Source organism: Furipterus horrens, unplaced genomic scaffold, assembly GCF_987537825.1.
Source record: "Furipterus horrens unplaced genomic scaffold, mFurHor1.1.pri manual_scaffold_5, whole genome shotgun sequence".
NCBI classification, from domain to species: Eukaryota; Metazoa; Chordata; class Mammalia; order Chiroptera; family Furipteridae; genus Furipterus; species Furipterus horrens.
The window spans coordinates 129,212,601-129,239,841 of record NW_028327175.1 but is presented as its reverse complement, the minus strand read 5'-3'; the positions used below and the strand labels follow the sequence as shown (position 1 = coordinate 129,239,841).

At 40.8% G+C, this 27,241-nt stretch overlaps 1 protein-coding gene across 1 annotated transcript in view; it reads right to left on the bottom strand.

The window, feature by feature from the left end:
• DNAH3 (dynein axonemal heavy chain 3) overlaps window positions 1–27,241 on the bottom strand; it is a 286,172-nt gene that overhangs the window by 91,277 nt on the left and 167,654 nt on the right. The window contains 5 exon segments of the mRNA XM_090277784.1: window positions 15,632–15,761; window positions 17,990–18,095; window positions 19,716–19,816; window positions 24,974–25,215; window positions 26,707–26,818. Coding sequence (XP_090133910.1) covers window positions 15,632–15,761; window positions 17,990–18,095; window positions 19,716–19,816; window positions 24,974–25,215; window positions 26,707–26,818 — 691 coding nt within the window.

The window sequence follows — 27,241 nt, the reverse complement described above, 5'->3', positions numbered from 1 at the left end:
CCACCAAACCAGCAATGCAAGAGATGCTAAAGGGTTTGCTCTAAGAAGATAAAGAAACAGAGAGAGACAGAGAAGAACACGAGTACAAAGGGGAAAAATGACAATGAATAAGTACTTATCAATAATAATCTTAAACGTAAATGGATTAAATGCTCCAATTAAAAGACATAGGGTAGCTGAATGGATTAGAAAGAATGACCCACATATATTCTGTCTACAAGAGACCCACCTTAGAACAAAAGATCTACACAGACTGAAAGTAAAGGGATGGAAAAAAGTATTTCAAGCAAATGGACATGAAAAAAAAGCCGAGGTAGCAATACTTATATCAGACAAAACAGATTTCACAGCAAAGTCCATAAAAAGAGACAAAGAAGCGCATTTCATAATACTTAAGGGAAAAATCCATCAAGAAGATATAACCCTTATAAATATATATGCACCCAACTTAGGAGAACCCAAATATGTAAGGAAAATTTTGAAAGACTCCAAGAAAGATATAGACAGCAACACACTCATCATAGGGGACTTTAACACCCCATTGTCAACAATGGACAGATCTTCAAAGCAAAGAAACACCAAAGATATTGAGGCACTGAACAACACTTTAGATCAAATGGACTTAGTCGATATATATAGAAGTTTACACCCCAAAGAAGCAAAATATACATATTTCTCAAGTGCACATGGAACATTTTCAAAGATAGACCACATGGTAGGACACAAAACAAGCCTCAATAAATTCAAGAAAATTGAAATTATATCAAGCATCTTCTCAGATCACAATGCCTTAAAATTGAAAATCAACCTCAAGGGAAAAACTCAAAAACATTCAAACTCATGGAGAATGAATAACATGCTATTAAATAATGAATGGGTTAACAATGACATCAAGGAAGAAATCAAAAAGTTCCTGGAAACCAATGATAATGAACACACAACAACCCAAAACCTATGGGATACAGCGAAAGCAGTCTTAAGAAGAAAGTTCATAGCAATACAAGCCTACCTAAAAAAGCTAGAAGAATCTCTAATAAAAAATTTAACCCTACAGCTACAAGAACTAGAGGAAGAACAACAAGCAAAACCTAGATCAAGTAGAAGGAAGGAAATCATCAAGATCAGAGCAGAATTAAATGACATAGAGTCTAAAGTAACAATTGAAAAGATCAACAAAAGTAGGAGCTGGTTCTTTGAAAACATAAACAAAATTGACAAGCCTTTAGCCAGGCTCATCAAGAAAAAAAGAGAGAGGACCCAAATAAATAAATACAGAAATGAAAGAGGAGAAATCACAACTGATACCACAGAAATACAAAGAATTATAAGAAATTATTACGAACAACTGTATGGCAAGAAATTTGACAACCTAGAGGAAATGGACAGATTCCTGGAAAAGTACAGTCTGCCCAAACTGAATCAAGAAGAAGCAGAAAGTCTGAATAGACCAATAACAGCTAGCAAAATTGAAGCAGTAATCAAAAAACTCCCAGCACACAAAAGCCCAGGACCGGATGGCTTCACAAGTGAATTCTACAAAACATTTAGGAAAGAACTAACTCCTATCCTCCTCAGACTATTCCAAAAGATACAAGAAGAGGGAAGACTCCCAAACTCGTTCTGTGAAGCCAGTATAACCCTAATTCCAAAAACAGGTCAAGACACAACAAAGAAAACTACAGACCAATATCGCTGATGAACATAGATGCTAAAATCCTCAACAAAATATTGCCAAACCGGATCCAGCAACACATTAGAAAGATCATACACCACGATCAAGTAGGATTCATCCCAGGGATGCAAGGATGTTTTAATATTCGCAAATCAATAAACGTGATACACCACATAAACAAAATGAAAGACAAAAACCACACGATCATATCAATAGATGCGGAAAAAGCATTTGATAAAGTACAACACCCATTTATGATGAAAACTCTCAGCAAAATGGGAATAGAGGGAGCATACCTCAACATAATAAAGGCCATATATGAGAAACCTGAAGCCAACATCATACTCAATGGGCAAAAAATGAGAGCATTCACCCTGAGATCAGGAACAAGACAAGGATGTCCGCTCTCTCCACTCCTATTCAACATAGTCTTGGAAGTTCTAGCCACAGCAATCAGACAAGAAAGAGAAATAAAAGGCATCCAAATTGGAAAAGAGGAAGTAAAACTGTCATTATTTGCAGATGACATGATAGTGTACATAGAAAATCCTTTAGACTCCACAAAAAAACTACTCAATCTAATAAGTGAATTCGGCAAAATAGCAGGATACAAAGTCAATATCAAGAAATCGAAGGCATTTTTATACACCAACAATAAAAACTCAGAGATAGAAACTGAAAGAAAAATCCTATTTACCATAGCAACAAGAAAAATAAAATACCTAGGAATAAACTTAACCAAAGAGGTAAAAGACCTGTACACAGAAAACTACATAACACTGAAGAAAGAAATTAAAGAAGATACAAATAAATGGAAGCGTCTACCATGCTCATGGATGGGAAGAATCAACATCATTAAAATGTCCATGCTACCCAAAGCAATTTATAAATTCAATGCAATCCCTATTAAAATATCAGCAACATATTTCACAGACCTAGAAGAAATACTTCAAAAATTTATATGGAACCAAAAAAGAGCCCGAATAGCCACAGCAATTTTGAGGCAGAACACAGTAGGAGGAATCACAATACCTGATATCAATCTATACTACAAGGCCAAGGTAATCAAAACAGTCTGGTACTGGCATAAAAACAGACATATAGATCAATGGAACAGAATAGAGAGCCCAGAAATAAGCCCAGGTTCATATGGTCAACTAATATTTGACTAAGGGGGAAAGAACATCAAATGGAGTGAAAAGAGCCTCTTCAACAAATGGTGTTGGGAGAACTGGACAGGGACATGCAAAAAAATGAAACTAGACCACCAGCTCACACCATACACCAGAATAAACTCAAAATGGATCAAAGACTTAAATGTAAGCCGTGATACCATAAAAGTCCTAGAGGAAAAAATAGGCAAGAAAATTTCAGATATCCCACGTAGCAACATTTTCACTGATATATCTCCTAAGGCAAGGGAAATAAAGGAAAGAATAAACAAATGGGACTACATCAAACTAAAAAGTTTCTGCTCAGCTAAAGAAAACATCAGCAAGATGCAAAGGAAACCAACCATATGGGAAAATATATTCGCCAATGACATCTCAGACAAGGGATTGATCTCCAAAATATATAAAGAACTCATACGACTCAACACCAAGAAGACAGACAACCCAATTAAAAAATGGGCAAAGGACCTGAACAAACACTTCTCCAAAGAAGACATACAGAGGGCCCATAGACATATGAAAGTATGCTCAACATCACTAGCCATCAGAGAGATGCAAATTAAAACCACAATGAGATACCACCTCACACCAGTCAGAATGGCCATCATCAACAAATCAACAAACAACTTGTGCTGGAGAGGATGCGGAGAAACGGGAACCCTGGTGCATTGCTGGTGGGAATGCAGACTGGTGCAGCCACTGTGGAAAACAGTTTGGAATTTCCTTAAAAAACTAAAAATGGAACTGCCTTTTGAACCAGCAATTCCATTGCTAGGATTATATCCAAAAAATCCCGAAACACCAATTCAAAAGAACCTATGCACTCCAATGTTCATAGCAGCACTATTTACAATAGCCAAGTGCTGGAAACAACCTAAATGCCCATCTGTAGATGAGTGGGTCAAAAACTATGGTACATTTACACAATGGAATTCTATGTAGCAGAAAGAAAGAAGGAACTTCTACCATTTGCAACAACATGGATGGAACTACAGAAAATTATGCTTAGTGAAATAAGCCAGGCAACAAAAGAAAAATACCTTATGCTGTCACCTATTACAGGAAACTAATGAACAACACAAACAAATGAGCAAAATTGAACCAGAGGTATGTAAACAAGAAGTAGACTAACAGTAACAAGGGGGGCGGGGGGGAGGAAAAGAAAGGTGTAAGGGGAAGGGTCAAGTAAAAAATATATATATATATATGAATGACCCACAGACAGGGGCAACTTAGTTGGGACTAAATGTGGGGGAAGGGAGAGACAGGGTGCAGGGAAACAAGAGAGCTAAAAAAGTGAGACAATTGTAATGGAAAAACAAACAAAAAATTTTTTTAGTGGGGAAAAATTAAAATATGAAGAATGGAAATGCCAGTTCAGTGAATATTAGGACAAAGATTTTCCTTCACGTTGTATATTTTTCTCCCTATTTGATCCCTCCAGAGTTTGGCATTCTAAACATGTAAGTAATGACATAAGTTTCTTTGCATAGAACTAATAAGACCAGTTGTCAACAGAGGTTCCTTTTTTTTTTTTTTTAACCAAGTCTTTTACCGGAATGTCAAGCCTAAAGAAAACATACTTGGGCTCAGATTGTTACCAAAAAGCCCTGAGGAACTGGGAATGACTTTCAAAGGTAATAAAAGCCCGTGAGATAAAAGGCCTGGTACCATGGTTGGTTGTGCGGTCCACAGCAATCTTTCCAGGGAAGGAACGAAGGTTGTTTTCCTGAAAGATGGCTAGAAGGGACCTTAAGGCACAAGGAAAAACCAGAAAGACTTGGAAAAAACAGGTGTGTACAGGCAAGGATGAATGCCAGATAATGTGGCTCAGCTTCTGTGCCCTGAAGAACAGACTGAAGGTCACCCCAAATATTCCTTGGGTAAGTTCCAGCAAAGCAGAACTAAAGATCATAAGTGATCATTTGCTGCTCTTGTTATGTTTATGCAAATGAACAGGATAAATTAAAAATGGACTTAATGTAGTCCCTTTAAAGACAAGGAGGGTAACCTTAGGGAGAAAAATTATTATTCAAGGAAAATCACAATGATCAGTAGTAGAGTATAAAACAGGGCAACTAACCGTCTTAAAAGTTTCTTCTCATTTAAAATATGGTTTCACTTGAAAATTAAACCATATCTGTGATATCATCAAAGATATTCAAGTTGCAGGCAAATAGAATTTCAAGTGCCTTGCAACTAGATGTCTTCCCAATAAGACAGTCTTACAGATTTAGAGACTTGTTTGTGGGTTATGTTACATAAATTAACACGTGTTTTTTGTTTTCAAAGGACATAAGCCTATGATCGCATTACCTGAGTGATTATCTGTATGCATAAGCCTCACTTAATCCTGTCTGCAGCGCTGCCTCCTGAGACTCAACGGTTTGGCTGAACTAAATGCCTGGGTTGGGGAAGAATGGGGTGGTCTGTGGGCTTCACTTTAAAACGGGTTTCTCTTCTATCCTAATGGCTTGGACAGAAAAGGCCTAGAGGTCTGAGAGGGAGAAAACCTAAACTATTTACCTCAGCCCAAACTCAGTATAATGGGCAAAAGGGTTTTGGACAGGTGAGATGTGCTTAGCACACCTTCTTACAAAGAAGCCCTTTTTTTTTTTTTTTTTTTTTTCCTAATATGGAACATTGAAAAATTAATCCCTGCCTTTTGTCATCTAGTAGTTATGGATTGAATGATGTCTTTTAACCCTTTTCACCAAATCTGTTGCCCCCAGAACACAACAAGGACACCAGCCTGTTAAACCAAGCACGCCGTTGACCAGAGACAGCCAACTGACCTGGAGTCTGCACGATCCTTCCCCATGTGGGAAGGCCACCCTTCCCTCCACACCCCCACTCTTATTAGGGTTTTCTGGACCCAAGGGTAGGTAGGATGACGACCATGTCCAGCTTGAAGCAGCTAGAGGAGCTTGAGACCTTCGCCCCTTGTCCTTTACAAGATTACAAAGGGTCCTAATATTTGAGAGGGTGGGGATAGTTAATTTTTACGAACCAGGGGTATGGACTTGGGGGGGATTGCTGGGGGAGGGGGGTGCTGGGTGGAGGGGAGCAAGGGGGAGAAAATTGGAACTGTTGTAACAATATAATCAATAAAAAACATTAAAAAAATAAAATAAAGCAATGGTTCTATGATTTATGTATTTCCCATGTCCTGGGAAAGTTTCCTAGTTTTGTAGACTAATGTGACCAATTCTCTTATAATCTATGTGTTTTGCAAATTCAGATTTTCGTAAGTGTATGCTTTTTTAACTTCCTATCTTATTTTTTCAGAATCTTTTTTCTGAGATACATTCACATGTATCTAAATTCATTTCCCTCCAAAATATCTTTGTTAGGTAAAGAGGGATAAGGGTTATAAGTCCCATTATGCAGGTGAGGAACCTAAGACTGAGAAAGGATAGGGTAATTTGCACAAGAACACCCAGGAAATCAATCCAAGATCAAAACTAAAGCCAAAATACATGACTCTTTCCACCAAGCTCTACTATCTATACTCCAAAGGATTGCTTTTTCTGTTGCAGGAAGACAGATCTCTGGGTAGGGGCATTCTCATGCGCCTCCACCCAGGTGGCATCTCATGACTCAGGAGAGGATGAGCAACTCTCGTCTCCGCCTTCAGCTTTAGGCTGTCGAGGCCACTGAGTCATGGAATCCTGGGTAAAACAGGTTCTGTTGTGTACTCCATCTGCTTCCTTGTTAATGAAGTCTTAATATGGAGCTGGCCTTGAGGATTAGTGGATCTGCCTTGCTTCCTTGATAGGTGCTAGCTAAACCAGGAGTTACCCTGGCCGTATTTTACTTATTAATGACACTGTAAGAATTCTTTCACTTGTAAAATTCTCCTGTTGTTGGCTGGAATGTCACACCCCCCCCGTTCTATTTTTAGTAACTTTTGAAACCCTAATAAAAAGAGGATGAGGCTTCCCGCTCTCCACTGATGGTCTGAGCGAGCCACAGCCCTCCGTTCGTTACTGGCCAATAATCCTGCCTGCCGGATTTATTTCAGCGTCCGAAATCACAACCCGCGCTACAACTGGCGCTCGAGCACGGTCCAGAAGGTAAAAACCGGGACGGGTAGGACTGAAAAGGAAATCGCACGGGTCTAAGCAAACTTTTCGGAAAAATGCTTCGGAGTAATGGGGAACAATCCTTCAGTTAAGGAAGAATATATTAGGCTTTTAAAGTCTTTACTTAGAAGTTCAGGTGTACAAGTAAAAGAGTGCCTTAACAGATTTATTCTTGCAGGTCAAGAAACACTGTTATTGATTTACTCCAGAGAGAAGAAATCAGTTAAATTTAAGGGTGTGGAAACAAGTTGGTAAAGCTCTTAGAAGAGCACACCAGACTGGTCATCCTATAGCAGGCGAAACATAGGCGGCCTTTAATCAGGTGGCTGTGGCCTTGCAGCCATTTCAATCGGACTCTGAGGCAGATTCAGTAAAAGCTTGTAGTAGTCAGCCCTCGCCTCCAACTTATGACCAGTCGGAGATAATTAGCAATGAAACTCCGGGAGATATGCAGGGTGCCGTCGCGGCCCCGTCTGTTCTGGCAGAGGATACTGGGAACAATAGCCCTGGTCCCGCGCTGACTGCAGCCGATGCGCCCAGCCCCCCGCTGGCGGCGGCTCCAGTCCCGCTTTCAGATTTTGAATCAGATGAGGCTCCACCCTGGTATCCTCCTTTGTCGCCACTTCCAACATTTCCTGGTGAGAATGCCCAGCTGTTGGCTGCTTTTAACAACATGTCTAAATTGTTTGAGAAGTTTGCTGTTAATCTAGATAATAAGTTTGAAAAACTTGTTAATCATTTGGATTCTAAGGAGCCTACTGCTCCTCCTGCTGCATTTCTGGCTCAGGAGGCTCCGCCCTTTGTTCCGACGTTGCCTCCGGCTGCCACTACTGCAGCTTTTGTTCCAAAAAATCCTTCTGATTATACCGATTCCACCTTTTGTTTCGCTAAGCCTCCAAATTTAACAAGGGTTATGCTTCAGGTAGAGGAGGAAACACCTCCCTCGAAAATGTGGACTAATACTTCTTCAATATTCCCAGTATTAAGAATTCAACAACCTCCGAATAATCAACATCCGCAGGGCCAGGTTGTTGTTGCCCATCGCAATGTTGAGTTTCAGTTTTTAAAAATTCTTAAATCCTCTGTTTCTAGTTATGGACCGAATTCTCCTTACGTGTACGGTCTCATTTCCTCATTTGCTAATGATAATCTTTTAATCCCAGCGGATTGGGATGTTCTTTCTCCGTCCTCCTGGAGCCCGCGCAATTTTTGCAATTTAAATCTTGGTATAGCGAGGAGGCCAGGCGGGTCAGCCGTCAGAACGCTGCCCTTCAGCCACCTGGGGCGACATTTGAGCAACTTAAGGGTACCGGGGCCTTTTCTGCGATTATCGATCAAATTCAATTATCTAATCAGACTCTTGCGCAAGTGAAGGATATTTGCCTCCTTGCTTGGCAACAATTACAAAATCCTGGGGAGGTGGCAAAATCTTTTGTAAAAATCCTCCAAGAGGCCAATGAGCCTTATACTGAATTTCTTGCCAGACTCCAAAATGCTATCAAAAAGGCCACTACTGGCATTGAAGCACAGGATATGTTATTCTTAACCCTTGCCTATGAAAATGCTAATGCGGATTGTAAAAGGGTGTTGGCTCCTGTGAAACAAAAGGGTGGAACGGTTGAAAATTATATCAAAGCATGTAGAAAAATTGGATCTCAGACTTATGGTATTAATTTGTTAGCCTCGGTTATGAAAGAAAACTCTCAGAATACTAAAATTAGGTGTTTTAATTGTGGTAAAATTGGGCATACTAGAAAATATTGCAGGAAAGAAAAAGGAGAAAAGGGGGTAGAAAAATCCTCCCAGCCTCCGGGACTGTGCCAAAGGTGTTACAAAGGAAGGCACTGGACCAATAAATGCCGTTCCAAAAAGGATAAACAGGGCAATCCTTTGCCACCCCTCCCTTCAGCAGGGTCGGGAAACTGGCAGCAGGGCCCAGCTCGGGGCCCATCAAACAGTACAAGCCTAACTACTCAGTTTCCTGTCAGCTCGGGGCAAACCCATCAGCTGATGAATTAAAACCTAAATCTAAATTATTTATCTCAGAATTATACCACTCGACCAGGTCGAGCGCGGCCTTAGATATACCAGCTCCTGCCGCATTTTCTTTGTCTCCCTGTTACAGAACCCCTGGGCTGCTCCAGTTGAAAACAAACCCGTGGGCTCTTTAGTTAGGGGCCCGATTGCCCGCCGCCAAAATTATAACTCTCAATACCAGAGTTTAGTGAAAAGAAAAAGAATAGTTTATTTAAGTTATATAGATTTAGTTATTTGCGGATTTCTGTTGTTAAGTCTTGTGTTCTTTAAAACACCCATAAACACATATCCTTGCCTCCCCCCTACCAAACCAGGCTAGTTTTAGAAAAGTCAGAGAAACCCTTTCCCTACTTTCCAAACACAGTTCAGCTTTACCAGTAGCTGCCAATCATTCAATCCTGATTGGGGAGACCTCATCTGTGTTATGGGGTCCACCAGCTTTTAATCCAGAACCTCATGGATTCTCAGCCTCCTTGTAAACTGTATAGTTAGTCCTTTTGTAATCCGCACAGTCAGCCTCAGCCTTAGTCCAATTCGCACAGTCTGCCTTAACCTTAGTTAAATCCGCACAGTCAGCCCGCCTAAAATGTCTGCCGCTTATTTTTTAAATCCCTGACTACATCCTCTGATGTAGTGGGTGCGGTAACCAGTTCTGACCATTCACAGAACCTTACGCAGGTTCTGTGTGCTTTCTCCATACCATCCCCTGGTTCGAGACTCCTCCCATCTACCTGAGGCTTTGGATGCATTAAAGCCATTTTGCATAAAAAAGACACTAGCCACCGGCCTCAGGCATGTGGAGGCATTCTGAAAAGCTGCTTCCTTCTCCCCATCCCCCAGCTTCAAACTCTGGGGTTTTTTGGAACACCCCTGTTTCTGTAACATCCCGACAAAGGAATCCAGAGAATTCCTACAGGTGTTTATGGCCCACCACCGGCTGGCAGTGTTGGCTTGCTAATAGGAAGAAGCAGCCTGACTAGTAAAGGAATTATAGTACATTTAGGAGTAATTGATGCTGATTTTACGGGAGAAATTGAGGTTATGATGACAGCAGAAAAGCCTTGCTCTTTTGAGCAAGGGCAGCGCATTGCCCAATTGTTAATTCTTCCGTACATCCCCGGAATATCTGTGCCTGCTACACGCACTGGGGGATTTGGAAGTACTGATAAACAAGTTTTTTGGCACACTCTGATTAATGATCAGAGGCCCGAATTAACTGTACAATTTGAGGATGGAACTTCTATTACTGGATTAGCAGATACTGGAGCTGATGTATCCATTATATCTTTGGAACATTGGCCCAAGCATTGGGACACTAATATTATTAAAGCTAGCTTTGTAGGCTTGGGCATCCTTGACAAAATACATCAAAGTACTAAGCCTTATTCTTGCTATGGGCCTGAGGGACAAACTGCAGTTTTGCAGCCTTATATGGCCCCAATATCTGTTACTTTATGGGGAAGAGATTTATTACAGCAATGGGGTGCTACGTTATCAATACCCACAATTTCCCCCATATCAAAGAATATTATGTTTAATATGGGTTATAATCCTGCTTTTTCACAACCTAAGCTGCCAGAATTTGATACCAGGACAGGACAGGATCGTCGAGGCCTGGGGCATCCTTCCTCTGATGCAAATTTATTTTAAAGGCCACTGTTGAGCGCTTCGCCCTTCCTCTGAAATGGTTAACAAATAAACCGGTGTGGGTGGAACAGTGGCCTCTAACAAATATTAAATTAGAAGCACTTCATCAATTAATACAGGAACAAATAAATCAGGATCACATTGAACCAAGTACATCCCCATGGAATTCTCCTATTTTCATATTAAAGAAAAAATCTGGAAAGTGGAGAATGTTAACTGATTTAAGGAAAATTAATGAGGTAATTCAGCCTATGGGACCTTTACAGTCAGGGCTACCTAACCCTGCATTAATTCCAAAGCACTGGCATATTATTATAATTGACTTAAAAGACTGTTTCTTTAATATTCCCTTACAGCCACAGGACTGTGAAAAATTTGCTTTTACTGTACCTGCTCTTAATAATCAAAAGCCTAGTCAAAGATATCAGTGGAAAGTACTTCCTCAAGGAATGTTGAATAGTCCTACAATGTGCCAGCATTTTGTTAATCAACCTCTGGAAGAACTCCGAGGTCAATTTCCAGAGGGAATGTGCCTACATTACATGGATGATATTCTACTACCACATCCCTCTGAGGCACAACTGTTACAAATGTTTAAATTAACTTCTGATTTGTGTGCTAAATATGGTCTTCAAATTGCTCCAGAAAAAATACAAAAGAAGGAGCCGTGGAATTATTTAGGATACCAAGTAACTAGAAGTCATATAATACCTCAGAAGGTTAAAATTCGTAAGGATTCTCTTCAAACCTTAAATTATTTTCAAAAGTTATTAGGAGATATTAATTGGTTCCGATCTTCTATGGGAATTCCTACCTATGCTCTTGAAAATCTTTTTCGCACTCTCGAAGGTGATTCCAATTTAAACAGCCCCCGATCACTAACTAAAGAGGCTGAAAAGGAGCTTGAATTAATTGAACAGTATTTCCAAAATTGCCAATTAAATCGTATTCAGCAACTAAGTAATCTTAAGTTAATCATTATCCACAGTGCTCATTCTCCTACTGGGGTGTTATGTCAAGAAGAAAACATTATTGAGTGGCTATTCTTACCGCACAAATCAACCAAAAGACTAGAGACTTATCTCAGTAAAATTGTTCAAATTATAATTCGTGGCAGATTACATTTTAGACAACTTTGTGGTCAAGATCCTGATGAAATCATTGTTCCTTTTACCAATAAAGAAATTGCTAATCATTGGATATTGTGTGAAGAGTGGCAAAATGCCTTTTCTAGGTAAAATTCATAATTCATAATTCATATCCTTCCTCCAAAAGGTTTCAGTTTTTAAAGCGGACTCAGTGGATACTTCCTAAATGTGTTGTCTCGCAACCTTTATCTGAGGCAGAGACGTATTTTACTGATGCTAATAAATTTGGTGTTGCTGGTTATAGTAACCTGAAAAATAACAAAACTATTCAAAGCCCTTATACTTCTGTACAAAAGGCAGAGTTGTTCGCTATTGTTATGCTTCTAACTGATGTACTTTCAGTTCCTTTAAACATCATTACAGATTCACAGTATGCTGCCCATACTGTTCAAGCCCTGGAAACTGTAACCATACCTCAAAATGGTTCTGAACTTAATACTCTTTTCTTACAGTTGCAGTTCCTCCTTCGGACTCGCCGTCATTTAATTTACATAACCCATATTCGATCCCATACAGGTTTGCCAGGACCCTTAACTGAAGGCGACAATTATATAGACACTCTAGTTGGTTCTGTTATCAAAGCTCAAGCTGAACATCAGCTTCATCATGATAATGCTCGGTCGCTTAGACACCGGCATAACATTACCTGGCGTCAAGCACGTCAAATTATTAGGGACTGTTCTACATGTCAACTTATTAACCAACCTTCCTTACCAATAGGTGTTAATCCTAAAGGTTTGCTACCTAATCAAATCTGGCAAATGGATGTTACTATTGTACCTAGTTTTGGAAAGCTTAAATTTGTTCATCATTCTATTGATACTTGCTCTAAATTTTCATGGGCTACAGCAATGTCTTCTGAATGTGCAGGATGTGTTATTACACACCTCCTTGAAGCTTTCGCTGTTCTTGGAAAGCCAGAAACTATTAAAACAGATAATGCTCCAGCTTATCTCTCTAAAAAATGTCAGGAATTTTTTCTCAACATGATGTTAAACATGTTACTGGTATTCCATATAACAGCACTGGGCAAGCTCTCATTGAACGTCATAATCGAACATTAAAAGAGCTTCTTGAAAAACAAAAAGGGGGATATAGTATGGACTCCCCAAAGAAAAGATTAATGAATGCAGTATTTACTCTAAATTTTTTGCAAATTGGTGATGATTCTCTCGTTCCAGCTCAAAGGCATTGGGCAATGAAAACTGTTTCACCAATAAATCAACCTGTTTATTATTATGATGTTTTAACCTCCAATTGGCTCCCAGCAACTGTTATTCGATGGGGCCGAGGCTATGCTTATATTTCCACAGGCACTCAGAGTATTTGGATTCCTGACAAATGCCTTAAGCTGCGTCATGTCCTCCCAGAAGAGGGGATGAGAGGACAGCGGCGAGGAGGATTGAAGGAACCTGCCAACTTAAAATCAAATTAAACAATTAGTAAATCAAGGAAAAGTATTAGTAAAAGCTAATCATAGCCCACTTACAGCTGAGGCCTTGTTTTTGGCAATGCTTGCCATTTTATCTATTCAGGCCCCTGGAGCTAATGCTGAAAATTATACTTACTGGGCTTATATTGCTAATCCACCTTTAATGAGAGGGGTCTCATGGTGGGACCCTACTGTTCCTATATATCATAATGACACAGGTTGGCTTCCCGGTCCTTTTGATATACGTGGTCCTTTAAAGTCTGATGAGGAAGGAACAATGGTTCCATATTATGTTACAGGAGTTTCTGGTCCACCTATTTGTTTTGGTGCTGGTTATCACTGCTTTAATATTGGTCTTCAAAAGTGGCTCACAGTAGAAGGAAATACCACCGAGTTATATAATAAGCTGTTAATAATGCTCTCTGCTTATACTCCTACTGGTTATATTCCAAATCATTGTGAATTTTGTTCTCCATCGAATGAGCCACCCTGTAAAATACCAACGTTTCTCTCAGTAACTTATTGGGTCCATTGGACTCAGTGCAGGGGAGAACAAGTACGAGTTATTGTTAATACTTCCTATGGAAGCGTCATTACTTGGAGTCCGTATGGCTCCGCTCGTACGGCAGATCCTAAGCAAAATATACAATGGACCAATAACATTACTTGGATGACTGGTATTGCCAGAGATTCCATTGTTTGGCAAGAAAGTGGTTTTTCACCACCATTACCCTATATGAAAGGCTTTTATTCTCAACCTCATTTGTGGAAATTAAGTGCAGCTTTTGGACCTCTTAATGTCTGGACGGGACGACTATATCAGGCCAATGGTTTTCATAACCTTACTTTTGTACAAAATGTTACCAGATATTTTCAGGCTTGTGTTAAACTTCCCTATTTACTACTCAAACAGAAAGTTACCTGGGTTCCTGAGACCGGCGAAATCTCTTGTTTTAATTGTACTCTGCATACCTGTATTAATCATACTATGAGTTTGTCTCCCAAGGAAAGTCTCTACCTCCTGAGAGCCCGAACTGGAGTCTGGATGCCTGTTCAGCTTGGCCGTGCATGGCAAGACAGCCCTGCCTCTGGACTCCTTCATAAGGTGGCTGAACGACTGCTTCGCCAGAGCAAGCGCTTTATTGGCCTCCTTATTGCAGTCATCATGGGACTAATTGCTGTCACAGCTACCGCTGCGACTACTGGTGTTGCTCTTCATCAGTCTGTGCAGACTGCAGATTTTGTAAAGACTTGGCATCAGAATTCTGAACAATTATGGACTGCTCAACGCCAAATTGATGCTGAAATGCAGTCTGAGTTAGCTGATTTAAACCAAGCAGTTGTTTTAGTAGGTGATCAATTACAAAGTGTTAAAAGACAGTTATTGTTAAAATGTGATTGGAACCAATCTTCTTATTGTATTACTCCTGTTCCTTATAATGAAACTGAATTCCCTTGGGAACAGGTTCGTAAGCATTTGCTAAATCATGATAATCTAACCCAGCATATTATTACCTTACAAACTAAAATTCATACTACTTTTGAGAAACATTTAGAACAGTTATCTGGTCAAAGTATTTTTGAAGATGTTATGAGTGGAATTGATAAAATGGATCCTGTTCCCTATATTAATGGGTTCATTGGAACTCATGTTGGAACAATTTCTTTATTCCTTATTTTCATTTTAGTAATTGTTATTGTGTTTTTGCGCTATAAGAAAAGACAGAAAGTTAAGTCTGCTATCTCCTCAGTCATGCTCCATAAGACGTCTGTAAAACAAAAAGGGAGAGATGTTGCAGGAAGACAGATCTCTGGGTAGGGGCATTCTCATGCCCCTCCACCCAGGTGGCATCCCATGACTCAGGAGAAGATGAGCAACTCTCGTCTCCGCCTTCAGCTTTAGGCTGTCGAGGAGGCCACTGAGTCGTGGAATCCTGGGTAAAACAGGTTCTGTTGTGTACTCCATCTACTTCCTTGTTAATGAAGTCTTAAAATGGAGCTGGCCTTGAGGATTAGTGGATCTGCCTTGCTTCCTTGATAGGTGCTAGCTAAACCAGGAGTTACCCTGGCCGTATTTTACTTATTAATGACACTGTAAGAATTCTTTCACTTGTAAAATTCTCCTGTTGTTGGCTGGAATGTCACACCCCCCGTTCTATTTTTAGTAACTTTTGAAACCCTAATAAAAAGAGGATGAGGCTTCCCGCTCTCCACTGATGGTCTGAGCGAGCCACAGCCCTCCGTTCGTTACTGGCCAATAATCCTGCCTGCCGGATTTATTTCAGCGTCCGAAGTCACAACCCACGCTACATTTTTCTATATCAAAATGCTGATCTCACTGTAACTCATGGGGGAGGAGGGAACAGGGGTGTGAGCAGAAGAAACAGCCAAGGTACAACCCACCCCCATCTGTCTTAAGAACCGTAGGTAGCACTTACCAAGCAGAGAGGAGTACAGTCTCATCATTGAGAAGGCAAGGTGGATGGGAGATGTTTGAACCACAAATTTACACTGAAGACAAATAAATTTCAGGCAGGGCTGGACAAGCCACATGAACATGTCATTGACCTGAAAGTTGAAAGTAAAACTTAAAGATGTTATTAAAAAATGAGGTTAAAAACAAAAGCTTGGTATACCTTGGAGAGGCTGGAGATGCTGGCAAGGCAGCTGAATGCTTTGAGTATATTTTCATTGGAGAACAACAGGCATCAAGACCCCTGCCCACAGCTTCCTACTTGAACTGTACAGTCCATGTGCTATTCTCATTCCTCTCATTCTACTGCCCAGAACACATGAACTAGTTTTAGAAACCAAAGTTAATATCTAACTTAGATTTTATAAAATGTTAGAAGTTCTAAATAATCTATTTGCAAATGACTGGCATTTGTAAGGCAGGACTCCTGTATAAAGTGGCCTTAGGAAGTGTAAAGCTAAGTTCAAGGCTCATTTTCAGTAATTCCCCATATGTATATACATACCTATTTGTGGGTATAGTAATTCTAATCTCTTGTCTCTGCTCCATACCCCATTTGCTCATTAAAAAATTATTTGATTTACTTTCTCCTTTTAGTTTTATTTTCCATTTTTATTATAATTTATTTGTGACTGTCACTGTAAATTACCTTGAATCATTTTTTTTGGAAGTAGGCAAGTCATCACTAAATAAATATATTCATAGGTGCCTATATATGTGGATATGTGTGAACATATAGATGCATTATATGAATATATGTGAATGCATACATGGATAGGTGCTATATTTATTCAATCAAGCAATATTTCTTGAGTAATTGCAGTGCTGAGGATAAAAGATGGGCAAGATAGGTAAGGTCTTTGTCTTTTTGGAGTTTACTAAGGGGCAAGAGAGACAAACAGTAAGAAACTAAACATGTAAAAAATGAATGAAATACTTATAAATCATGGAAACTACTACCAGGAAACAAATAAAAGTGTAACAATGAAAAATAGCAGGAGGGTTTAATAGGTAGTAGGATAGTCAGAGAAGACTCTTCTTATTTTTTATTTTGGCAGCTGAGAAAATAAGTGTTCATTAGTTAAGAAAATGGCTCCATGCCCAGAGCCACAGGTGAGCTGGTGCTCAAAGACTTGGCTACCTGATAGCTTTCAGGGGATGCATTATATCAGGGAAAATTACTAATCATGGTGACTACAGGAGTTAGAGTCATGGCCAAAGTTGTGGACTCTACTGATTTGTTGTAGGGAAGGCTTCTTAAAGGAGGTGGCCCTCATGGCTGAGACCTGGATGATGAAGGTGAATCCTTCCTTATGAGATGAAATAAGGCAAGATTTCCAGGAAGAGGAATAAAAAGTATAAAAGTCTTGAGATGGTGAAACCTGCAGTTTTCTAGGAATAGAGACAAGGTATGAGGCTGGAGGGTAATGAACTGAGGCTGAGAAAGAGAGTAGGTGATGAGGTTGGAGAGGTGGTCAGGGCCAGATCTGTCTCAGAGGCCCTGATAGGGAGTTAGTCTTTGTACTAAGGGCATTGGAAAGTCCCTGAAGGCTTCCTATGCCAGTGTGTAGAATGACCTCTGAATGTGTACATGGGCGTGTGTCTGTGTGAATGTACACACTTACATATATTGCACATATATGTAAATGCGACAGGAATGGGGCTGTCCTACAAAGTCCCTAGAGCAGATCCACAGTGGGGAAAAAACTTTTTTTGGCTTCATCAGTGGGAAACTTTTGTAGGGAACTCTATTAATGCAGGGAAAAATGAGAGGCACCACCAGCACAGGTTCTCCCTTTACATTTCCCCAGGCTGACAGTGTGCCCTGGTACCCACCTAACCCAAACATTCATGCCTCTTTTAGGAAGGGAAGAACAGAACAGAAACTGTGCTGTAATCAAAGCATTTCTAACTGGTTCCAGATCCCTAGAAGTGGGAGGCATGGAGTCTAGGTTACTGGGATGGGGAGTGCAGTGCAGAAAGAGAAACAGCTCTTCCTAACTCCATCCAGCTCACAGCAACTTCTAGAGACATTTCTGCAGGTGGAGCAATGCCATCATATAAAACATATATCAAGCACCAGAATTCTTTACTGGGGGATGAGGAGTGATAGAGAGGGTAGAAGAGAAATGAGAAATTGACCTCACCACCCCATTCCCCACCACATGGAGAAGAAAATGGGAGAAATGGAAGCCAGGAACAGGTGGAGAATTCCCTGCCTCTTCTTGCCTCTTGGAATTATGAAGGTGAAGATTCTCCTAGAAGGCCTTTGAGATGAAGAGTAGGGAGCCAGGGAGGAAGGGAGAGGACCTGGGGATCTCACCAATTCCTTGTGCTCCTCAGTGAGGCTGGAGGGCAGAGTGTCCATGTAAGAATCCTTCAGGGGCTTCCAGCCAAGCTGATGGGGCTCCATGTAGATCATGCCGCACCTGGCAAGCATAGACAGAGACCCATCTGGTCTCCCAAGCACATTTAGGTGGGGTAAATGCCATGATCATGGCAAGGTAAGGGGCTGAGCTTGGATCAGGTCACAGACGCTCACCAGCTCCAGGCCACAGGGAAGGCGCACAGATTTTTGTCAGGAAAGGGTGGATACCAGTGATAAGAGTGGCTTGTGGGAGCCAAAGAGACCTGATTTGGAATCCCAGCTCAGATTCCTCCTAATTAAGTGACCTTGGGCAAGATTTCTTTACTATCTCTGAACTTCTACATCCTTGTCTATAAATTAAGGAATATTTTTTTAAATGCAGTTTGTAATGCTTTTATAATGGTTAAATAAAATGCCAGTAAAGAATTTAGCATCATGCCACACAAGAAACTCTTAATCAATGGAAATTATAATCATTACCATGTCAGTATATTACCATGTATTGATATGCAACAGTGTATGCAGCACATGTTCTTTTTCTGTTTGTTACACCCAGGTGCTCCCCTGTTTGTTACTAATACCAGCTATCATTCATCAATCTCCTGTTGCACACCAGGCACTATGTTAGGTCCTAATGGCCTTCCTCTATAAATATTTCTCCTTATGGTCTATGTTTTAGACAAGAGGGGACCATGACTCAAAGAGGCAAAGTGACTTGGAAGAGGTCACATAGCTAGCAAGTGGCATGACCAAATTAGGAGCCTAAGCTGGTCTGACTTGCCATATGTTCTTTCTACCCCTTCACATTGTCTTTGGGAATGTGGGCTTATTTTATTTTATTTTGTATGAACTTCAGATATACAGGATGTGATTAATTATCATCCCTGGCACACACATCATTAGCCCACACATGGCCATTCTTAGTTAATTGTTTTTAATAAAGCAGTAAGTGCCCATGAACTCACCATCCAGACAGAAGCTAGGATCTTGACAATAACCTTCTAACCATATGACTTTCCTCACCTGAGGTAGCATAGCATATTAAATCCTGTGCTCACCTGTTCCTTGATTTCTTTATTTCTTATATATGTTCCTAAAATGTATGTATATATATATTTATTTTAATTTTTAAGAGTTTAAAAAGGGATACTATGCTATATGTAATATTGTGGACTTACTTTTATACATAATATTGTAAGATTTTATCCTTAATATATTTAACTTAGATTTATCCATAGAGTTGCTTGTAAATACAATTCATTTATTTTGAGTATTATATAAATATTACAATTTGTGACTTTATTACATATTAATTTGCTCCTGTTAATGGGCATTTGGGCTGTTTCCAAGTGCTTGTTACTGTGAACCGTGCCACCATGACAATTCTTATACGTGGGCAAAGGTTTCTTTAGGGTATACACTTAGGGACAGATGTGCTCGGTCAGAAGGTATATGAATGTTCAATCTTAGGACATAATGTCAAACTATTTCCAAAATGCTTGCCTGATTTGAGATTCTTACCAGCAATGTGGATTGAGGACTGATTTTACAACAAATCTAAGTGACAAAAATGTGTGTGATTAGCTAGGGCTTAATCATACTTGTAGGTTTATAGAGCTTTTTCCTTGCTTAGGGTTAGTGATGCCAAGCCTCCCTCAGGTGCTAGCACAGGAGGACTGACCTGCTCACAGTGGCAGGAGAGGCCTGCTCCAGGTCGACTGGCTCGAAGATCAGACTCATCTTGGAATTCATCTGGATAATCTCCCCACTCATTAAACATAGCTGAAAGGCAAAGCAGAGGAGTGGAACTCTGTCTGCAAGGGGCCTCAGTGCACACAGTGATGGTTTGACTCCATTCAAACAAATGTGTCTTGAGCTTCTATGAGTGCCAGTTACATAGACTTAGACAAAAAGCCCTGCATAGGGGTTTACATTTTGCTAAGAAGGGATAGGTGATATGCAAAATATATAGTACATAGAACAGTAAAAGTGCTTTGGAGAAAAATAAAGTAGTAGAGGGGGTTGCAGAATGCTCAGTCAGGGTTGGATGAGTTGTAATTTTAAATAGAGATGTCAGAGGGTCAGAGAATTGCAGCCTTAAATGAAGGATCAAGAATTTATGAGACTTCTGGCCAAGATGGGGGTGTAGACATACATGCTGCATCTCCCTCCATGACTAAGAAGGAATACAACTACCTCAAAACTAGAAACAACCAGAAGTTCCAGAAAACCAAAGTGCATGAAAGTCCAGCAAACAAAGATATAAAGAAGATATACTCATCCAGACAGATAGGAGGGGCAGAGCCAGGGCAGAGAGGACGCAGTGTGGTGACAGCAGCAGTGGTGGAAGGCTGGCAGAAAGCACAGTTACATATTTTAAAAAGTCAGGAGGGACACCTGGGGGAGCATTCCTAGCTCCTCACCAGAATATGCAGCTCACTGTCTCAGCACTGGGGAAAATAAAGCCTCATTGCTTTTGACTGTGCAAACCAGTGGGGTTTGGGATGAAGACAGAAACTGCGGGTCTCTCAGCAGTTCACTTGTTTAAAGGGCCCCCACAGTCCTAGAACATCCAAAGACCCACCCACTCTGGGAACGATGGCCAGGGCAGCAGCTAGAGAGGCACCAGTCCAGCACGGAAGTGGGAGAGGTGCCTGGAAAAGGAGTGAGTGCTGGGCAAGTGGCATTGTTCCTTCTCAGACCCCTCCCCCGCATACAGCGCCACAATGTGGTGAAACAGGTCACCCATTACTGACAAATACCTAAGGCTCTGCCCCTTACAACATAGTAGGAGCAACAGCTCTCCCTGGAACATGGAAGCAAAGAAACACAGGAGACTTCCGGCCAAGATGGAGTCCTAGACTGACACGCTCCATCTCCCTCCACAACTAAGAAGGAACACAACTACTGCAAAACCAGAAATAACCAGAAGTACCAGAAAATAAATTGAAGTCCAACGTATGAAGTTATAAAGAAGTGGTGCTCATCTGGACAGGTAGGAGGGGCGAAGCCGGGGAGGAGAGTTCCAGCTGTGCTATCTGCGGCAGCAGCACCAGCAGCAGCAGCGATGGAGGCGGGTCAGCTGTAAGCAAAGACACCCATATTTAAGGGGAGGCGAGAAGCACCTGGGGAGCACCCCCGGCTGCAGACCAGACCCGTCAGCTTGTGATTCCAAAGCCGGGGAAGGCAGACCTCCATTGCCTTGGACTGTGAGGCCCTGAGGGGGTGGGGATGGAGGAGGAGGCTCCCAGTCTCTCAGCAGAGAGTGAACGGCAGGAATCCACCTTGGATCTCCACCCCCCCCATCAGAAAATGCCACAGCATGGTGAGACGGGTCACCCAATTGTGACAAGTGCACGGGGCTCTGCCCCCTATAGCGTAGGAGGTGTAACACCCCTGCCCAGGAAGCAAAGGTAAACACAAAATGGTCAGGATGGCACAGATCATGATAGAGATCCTGGTGATGCAGCTGACTAGACAACAAATATCTAATCTAACAAAGCAGCAGATAGGAAATCTTTCTGAGGCTCAGTTCAGAGCTTTGGTTATAAAAATGCTTACAGACCTAACAGCAGATCTTAAACAAGATGGGGAAGGAATGAAGGCTAGTCCTGCTGAAATGAACAAAAGCACAAAAGAAACTAGTGGTAAGGGAAAGAAAACCAGAGATCAAATCAACAAATCTGAACATAGGGAAAGAACAAACAGTCAACCAGTACAGAAAGAGGAAACAAAAAGTGAGGAAAATGAGGAGAGGCTCAGAAACTTAATGGACAGCTATAAGCAAGCCAGCATCTGAATCATAGGGCTGCCAGAAGATGAAGAAGAAGAACTAGAAATTGAAAAATTATGTGAAAAAATAATGAAGCAGAACTTCCCGAACTTGAGGAAGGAAATGGACTTACAGGTCCAGGAAGCACAGAGAGTTCCAGAAAAACTGGTCCCAGGGAGAACCACACCAAGACACATTATAATCAAAATGTCAAAAACTAAGGATAAAGAGAGAATCTTAAGAGAAGCAAGAGAGAAGAAGAGAATTACATACAAAGGGGTCCCAAGACTTTCAGCTGATTTCTCAAAAGAAACTCTGTAGGCAAGAAGGGACTGGCAAGAAATATTCAAAGTAATAAAAAGCAAACACCTACAACCATGATTACTCTATCTAGTGAAGCTGTCATTCAGAATAGAAGGGCAGAGAAAGTGCTTCTAGGACAAAGTAAAACTGAAGGAGTTCATCAGATCCAAACCACTGTTATATGAAATGTTAAAGAAACTTGTTTAGGAGAAAGAGGATCAAAACTATGAACATTAAAATGAAAACTGTATCACAACAACCAACAACAGAAGCTAGGGAATTGAAACAAAGGCAGACTAAGTAGGCAATGAGAGTGGGAAAAGAATTATAGTATGGGTAACATTTTGGGGGGAGGTCAGAGGAGACAGGGGAGGGGAAAGGGAGGGAGATGGTACAGAGATTAAGAAGCATAGTAGGAGGGAGTGGAGTAGATAGGAAGATGCTGAGAAGAACTGTATGCACAACCAATGGGCATGGACTAAGGGGTGGGGACAACTGGAGGGAGGGGTGTCACTGGGTGGAGGGGAAAAAAGGGAAAAGAAATTGGGACAACTGTAATAGCATAAACAATAAAGCATAATTAAAAAAAAAAAGTTCTAGCTCTGGCCAGGTGGCTCAGTTGGTTGGAGTGTTGTCCCATATACCAAAAAGATTGTAGGTTTGATTCTCGGTCAAGGCATATTCCTAGGTTATAAGTTCAATCCCCAGTTGGGGCACGTGCAGGAGGCAACCTATCAACGTTTCTCTCTCAAATTGATGTTTTTTTTCTCTCTCCCCTTTTCCTCTCTCTCTAAAATTAACAAACATATCCTCGGGTGAGGATTTAATAAAGAAAAAAGAATTTATCAGGCCACACCAAGTTTTATGGCTCCTTCCTCAGTGTTTACTAAAGAAGTTAACTGCGCACCCTTGTCCATTTTATTTGCTCAAGCTGTCCATGAAAGACTTCTTTTGGAACCTTCATGGACTGGTCAAGGGCTAGATTGAAAGACTATCTCCATCAGTCCTTCTGGAGGGGATGAAGAGACCATGAGAAGTCCTCATATTCAACAGGCATATCCTTGCAGAAAGTAGTACAGGAACATGGCACAGCCCCCAGTTAAGACTAAGACAGTGGTGCTCCTTCCCATTTGCCAACATGGATTCCAGTGAGATGTTAAAGCCAGAAGATTGTGATCTTGGCTGACCGAGGGGAAAGAGGAAGTCCTGTTGCTTCCTGCTGCTTATTGTAAGTTGCGGCCAAAAAATTCCCTCATATTACCTGGCTCACATCAAACAATCCTAGAAACAGGTCACTACATATGTCCCTAGAAAGGTTCCAGTCATATGGGGCTGATACCACCAGCAGTATTATCTCTGAATATCAAGAAAAGTAAAATATACCCACACTTGTGGAAATACAATTTACACCCAAAGCCTAGAAGAGTCATCAAGAACTTCATTGATTATGACTATACTTCAATTATTAAACCAACTGATACATTTGTACAACTTGTAAACTAATAACATAGTCCATATCAGGTAATAAAATTTCTTTCTATTTTTGTTATATAATCAAAGTTATACACATGCTATAATTATTACACATGTATAATTTGGATAATAAGTTCTCCCATGGTGGTCATGACTCACTTGTGATCTTGAAGGTGAACACAGTAGGAAAATTGATTTGACAATGATATATATTCAGTATAGGAAATCTTCCTTGAAATGGTGATAAATTTTATCTCATTTTAACAGTTATATAGCACTTGCTATATGCCAGGCACTATTATAAGCAGTTTGCAAGTATTAACTTACCTAGTCTTCCTAAAAATACTGTGAGGTAGAAACCAATATCCCCACTTTACAGATGATAAAACTGAGGCACAGAGAGACTAAACAGCTTGTCTGAGATTACACAACTGGTAAATAGCAGGGCAGGATCTGAACCCACACTGTTTGGTTCCAGAGTCCAAGCTCTTTAACTACTACACTTCATGTAACAGAATGTATTTCCAAAGACTGTTGCAATGGCATCTCCAACCCCAGTGTACTTTTGCAATGGGACCTTGCCCACCTCCTTCAAAGGGGAGAGTCTATTTCTCCACCTTCTTGAATCTGGGCAGGCCTTGTTCTTTCTTTGGCAAATAGAATTCAAAGAAAGTGAAACTGTGCCCATTCTAAGCACAGCTCTTAATTTCCTGGAAACTTCCACTTACTGCCTTTTGGAAATCAGCCAACATGTAAAAAGTACCACAACCATGAGACCACCAAATGAGAAGCCCAAGCCATGTGGAGAGGCTTGGAGAATGAAGTGTTATTTAAAGAGGGAGGGAACGGGAGAAGGAGGAGAGGAGGGACGGAGACACTAAGGAGAAATGAGTTCCAGACATTGAATAAAGAAGCCACCTAGGATGTGGATCCTCCAGCTGTAGCTGCTCCAGATGACATCATGAGGATTAGCTGAGCCCAGCTGAACACTTCAAAAATTTGTAATCCACAATGTCTTGAGCAACGTAAATGACTGTTTTAAGCCACTGAGTATTAAAGGTAGTTTGTTGTATAGCAATGAATAAGCAAAGCACATCTCATATTACCAATACCCCTATTTTATTACTACTTTTTAACAAATGAGGAATCTGAGGCCCAGAGAAATTATGTAACTTGCCCAAAACAACACAGCTCAGTTCTAAAGCTAGTGGTCCAATCTAATGCCAGCACCAAGGCTTTTAACCACCAGACAGCCCTGTCACATAGCTTACCCACTATTAATACAAACAGAAACATAATTCATGAATTGATAATTATTACTTGCTTGTAGGGAATTTATTCTTAGTGCAATATCCTACCCATGTAAAAGTGATATCGGACTCAGTAGCTACCTTTTTATTGTCATCTAGAACAGTGTTCATGTTTTCAATCCAAATAACATCCACTGGCCCATCAAATATAATCCACTTGCGATCATCAGACATTGAAGACGCTTGTTCTCGGAAAGCAGTGGCGAGGACACCATCTGTCCATTCATGGCTGACTTGGTCAAAGCACCCATACAGCTGCCCCATGGTGATGGCCTTGGGGTTTATGATCTTGAACTGCACGGCATACTCCTTCATCTGGGTGGCTGGGAAAGTTACAAAGGCTCCGGTGAGACCGGAACATTAGACAGGAGATAATACCATCTTAAAGACTGACCAACCATTATGGCTATGTCATCCAAGGACAAGCCTTATAAAATTTGTGCTCAGTTTTTTAAAGATTGTGATATCTGGATAGGCAATGCCTTAGATTGTTAGGTTATTATACAACCATTCATTTCTCGTCATATATTCTTCTGAGGCTCATTTCAAACAGGGCAAATGTGCCAGTCAGATCTGAAGAAACCTGCCTGGGCCTAACAGACCTCTGGCAGGAAAGGACAGAGGTGTCACATTATCAGGCCTCATAATGTACCTGGCTCTCATAGTTACCTTGAGAGCCTTGGCTTGACTTGAGATGAAGAAACAGCTGATGGGTAAAATATCCTAGAAAATGATGGTACTTTGTTTTGCCCTAAGACCTCTTCATTAGCTGCTAAGTAGGTGTCCCTGAGAAGTCCACACTGTGGGAGTACCAGGACCCAACTGTGATGCCCAGGCTGATAGATGCACAGTGGTATGTACTTAATAACGGAAAATAACCACATTTTACATGGTCCTTCAAAGTAAGAAAGAGTTGATGTGCCTAAGCACCATTTCTGCAGAATCCCAAAGCAAAGAGATGGGGTTGCCTCCTTTCTCTTCATTTAGTTTTCTAAACTATATTCAAATCTTAAAGCTACTAAAGTTTGAAATGCCCAAAATAGTTATGAAGGCCAAGTCAGTCCCCAAAACAAAAACCTCAAAAATCCAACAGCACCTTGATTACCCTATGTTATTAGAAAATACTTATAGTATTGAAGGCATCGTGTAAGGGTAGCCAGTAGGCACTGCTTTCAAAACCACAGGGTTGCATTTTATAAACAAACAAACAAACAAACAAACCCCCCCAAAAAACATTTTCTCTGGAAATAAACATAGCTTTCATTTGTTGAGTAGAAACCATGCTAGGTTAGTTACCTGCATAATATCATATAATTCTTGCAATAATCCCATTTACAGCTGGAAAAACAGAGGCTGAAAGAGCTTTAGTCATTTGCCCAAGGTCTGGGTCTGATTCAAAAGTCTGAGGCCTTATCCTCCACATTAAAGGAAGGGAGGAAGGGGAGAAAAAAGGAAGAAAAGAAACCATGCAATGACTTTCTTTTAAAATAATTCTGTTTAGGGCAGTGGTGGAATTTCTCTCACTGGGAAACCTCTGGAGAAGCCAACTGTTCACCAACTGAGAAAATTCGTCCAGCTTTAATGGCGTGCACATAAAATCCCATTGGAAGCTCCTTCCACCCCTTTATTTCTGCTTGCAGACTTCTGTGTGCTAGGTTCTATTTCTGTCTCTGATGTTACATTTCATGAATTTCAAAACAAAAACAAAAACAAGAAAGAACAACAACAAAACCCAGTCTGGCATTATCACCATGGAGCCAGCTGATTGACTGGGGAGTCCTAGCCTCCCTGGAATCTGGGGCTGTGAGTTTTACCTTTGTTTAAGTCACCCAGAGCTGCAGCCAACACTTTGTAAGCACAGGTCTTGCCACCCATTGGGTCTCCAACAATCATGAAGCCATGTCTTACCAGCATCATCTCATAGATCTGAGAGTAGATATTATATAAGAAGTCAATCATTACAAACCTTCCCAAATCACAAATTAGTCAGAAGTCAATGAGGAATGAGGGGTCAAAAGGGGATTCCCACAGTCACATCTACCTCTGCTGAACCACAGCCCTTTCCGTGATACATTGTTTAAATATCTTTTGGATGAATAAGTATATATGTGTGTCTCAGATTATTTAAGAGATTGGAACTACTATTTACTCTGCACCTATGTACTAAGCATCAAATGATTTACCTTCATTCATTTAATCCATTCAGATGTCATTGATCACCTTCTAATGGTGGAAATTATAAGCTCAGGACAGGTTAAATCACTTGCCTGAGCTCATCACTGGCAGAACCAGGATTCGAACATGAAGGCTTTCTGACCGCAGTGCCCCTAATCTTTTCATTACACCAAT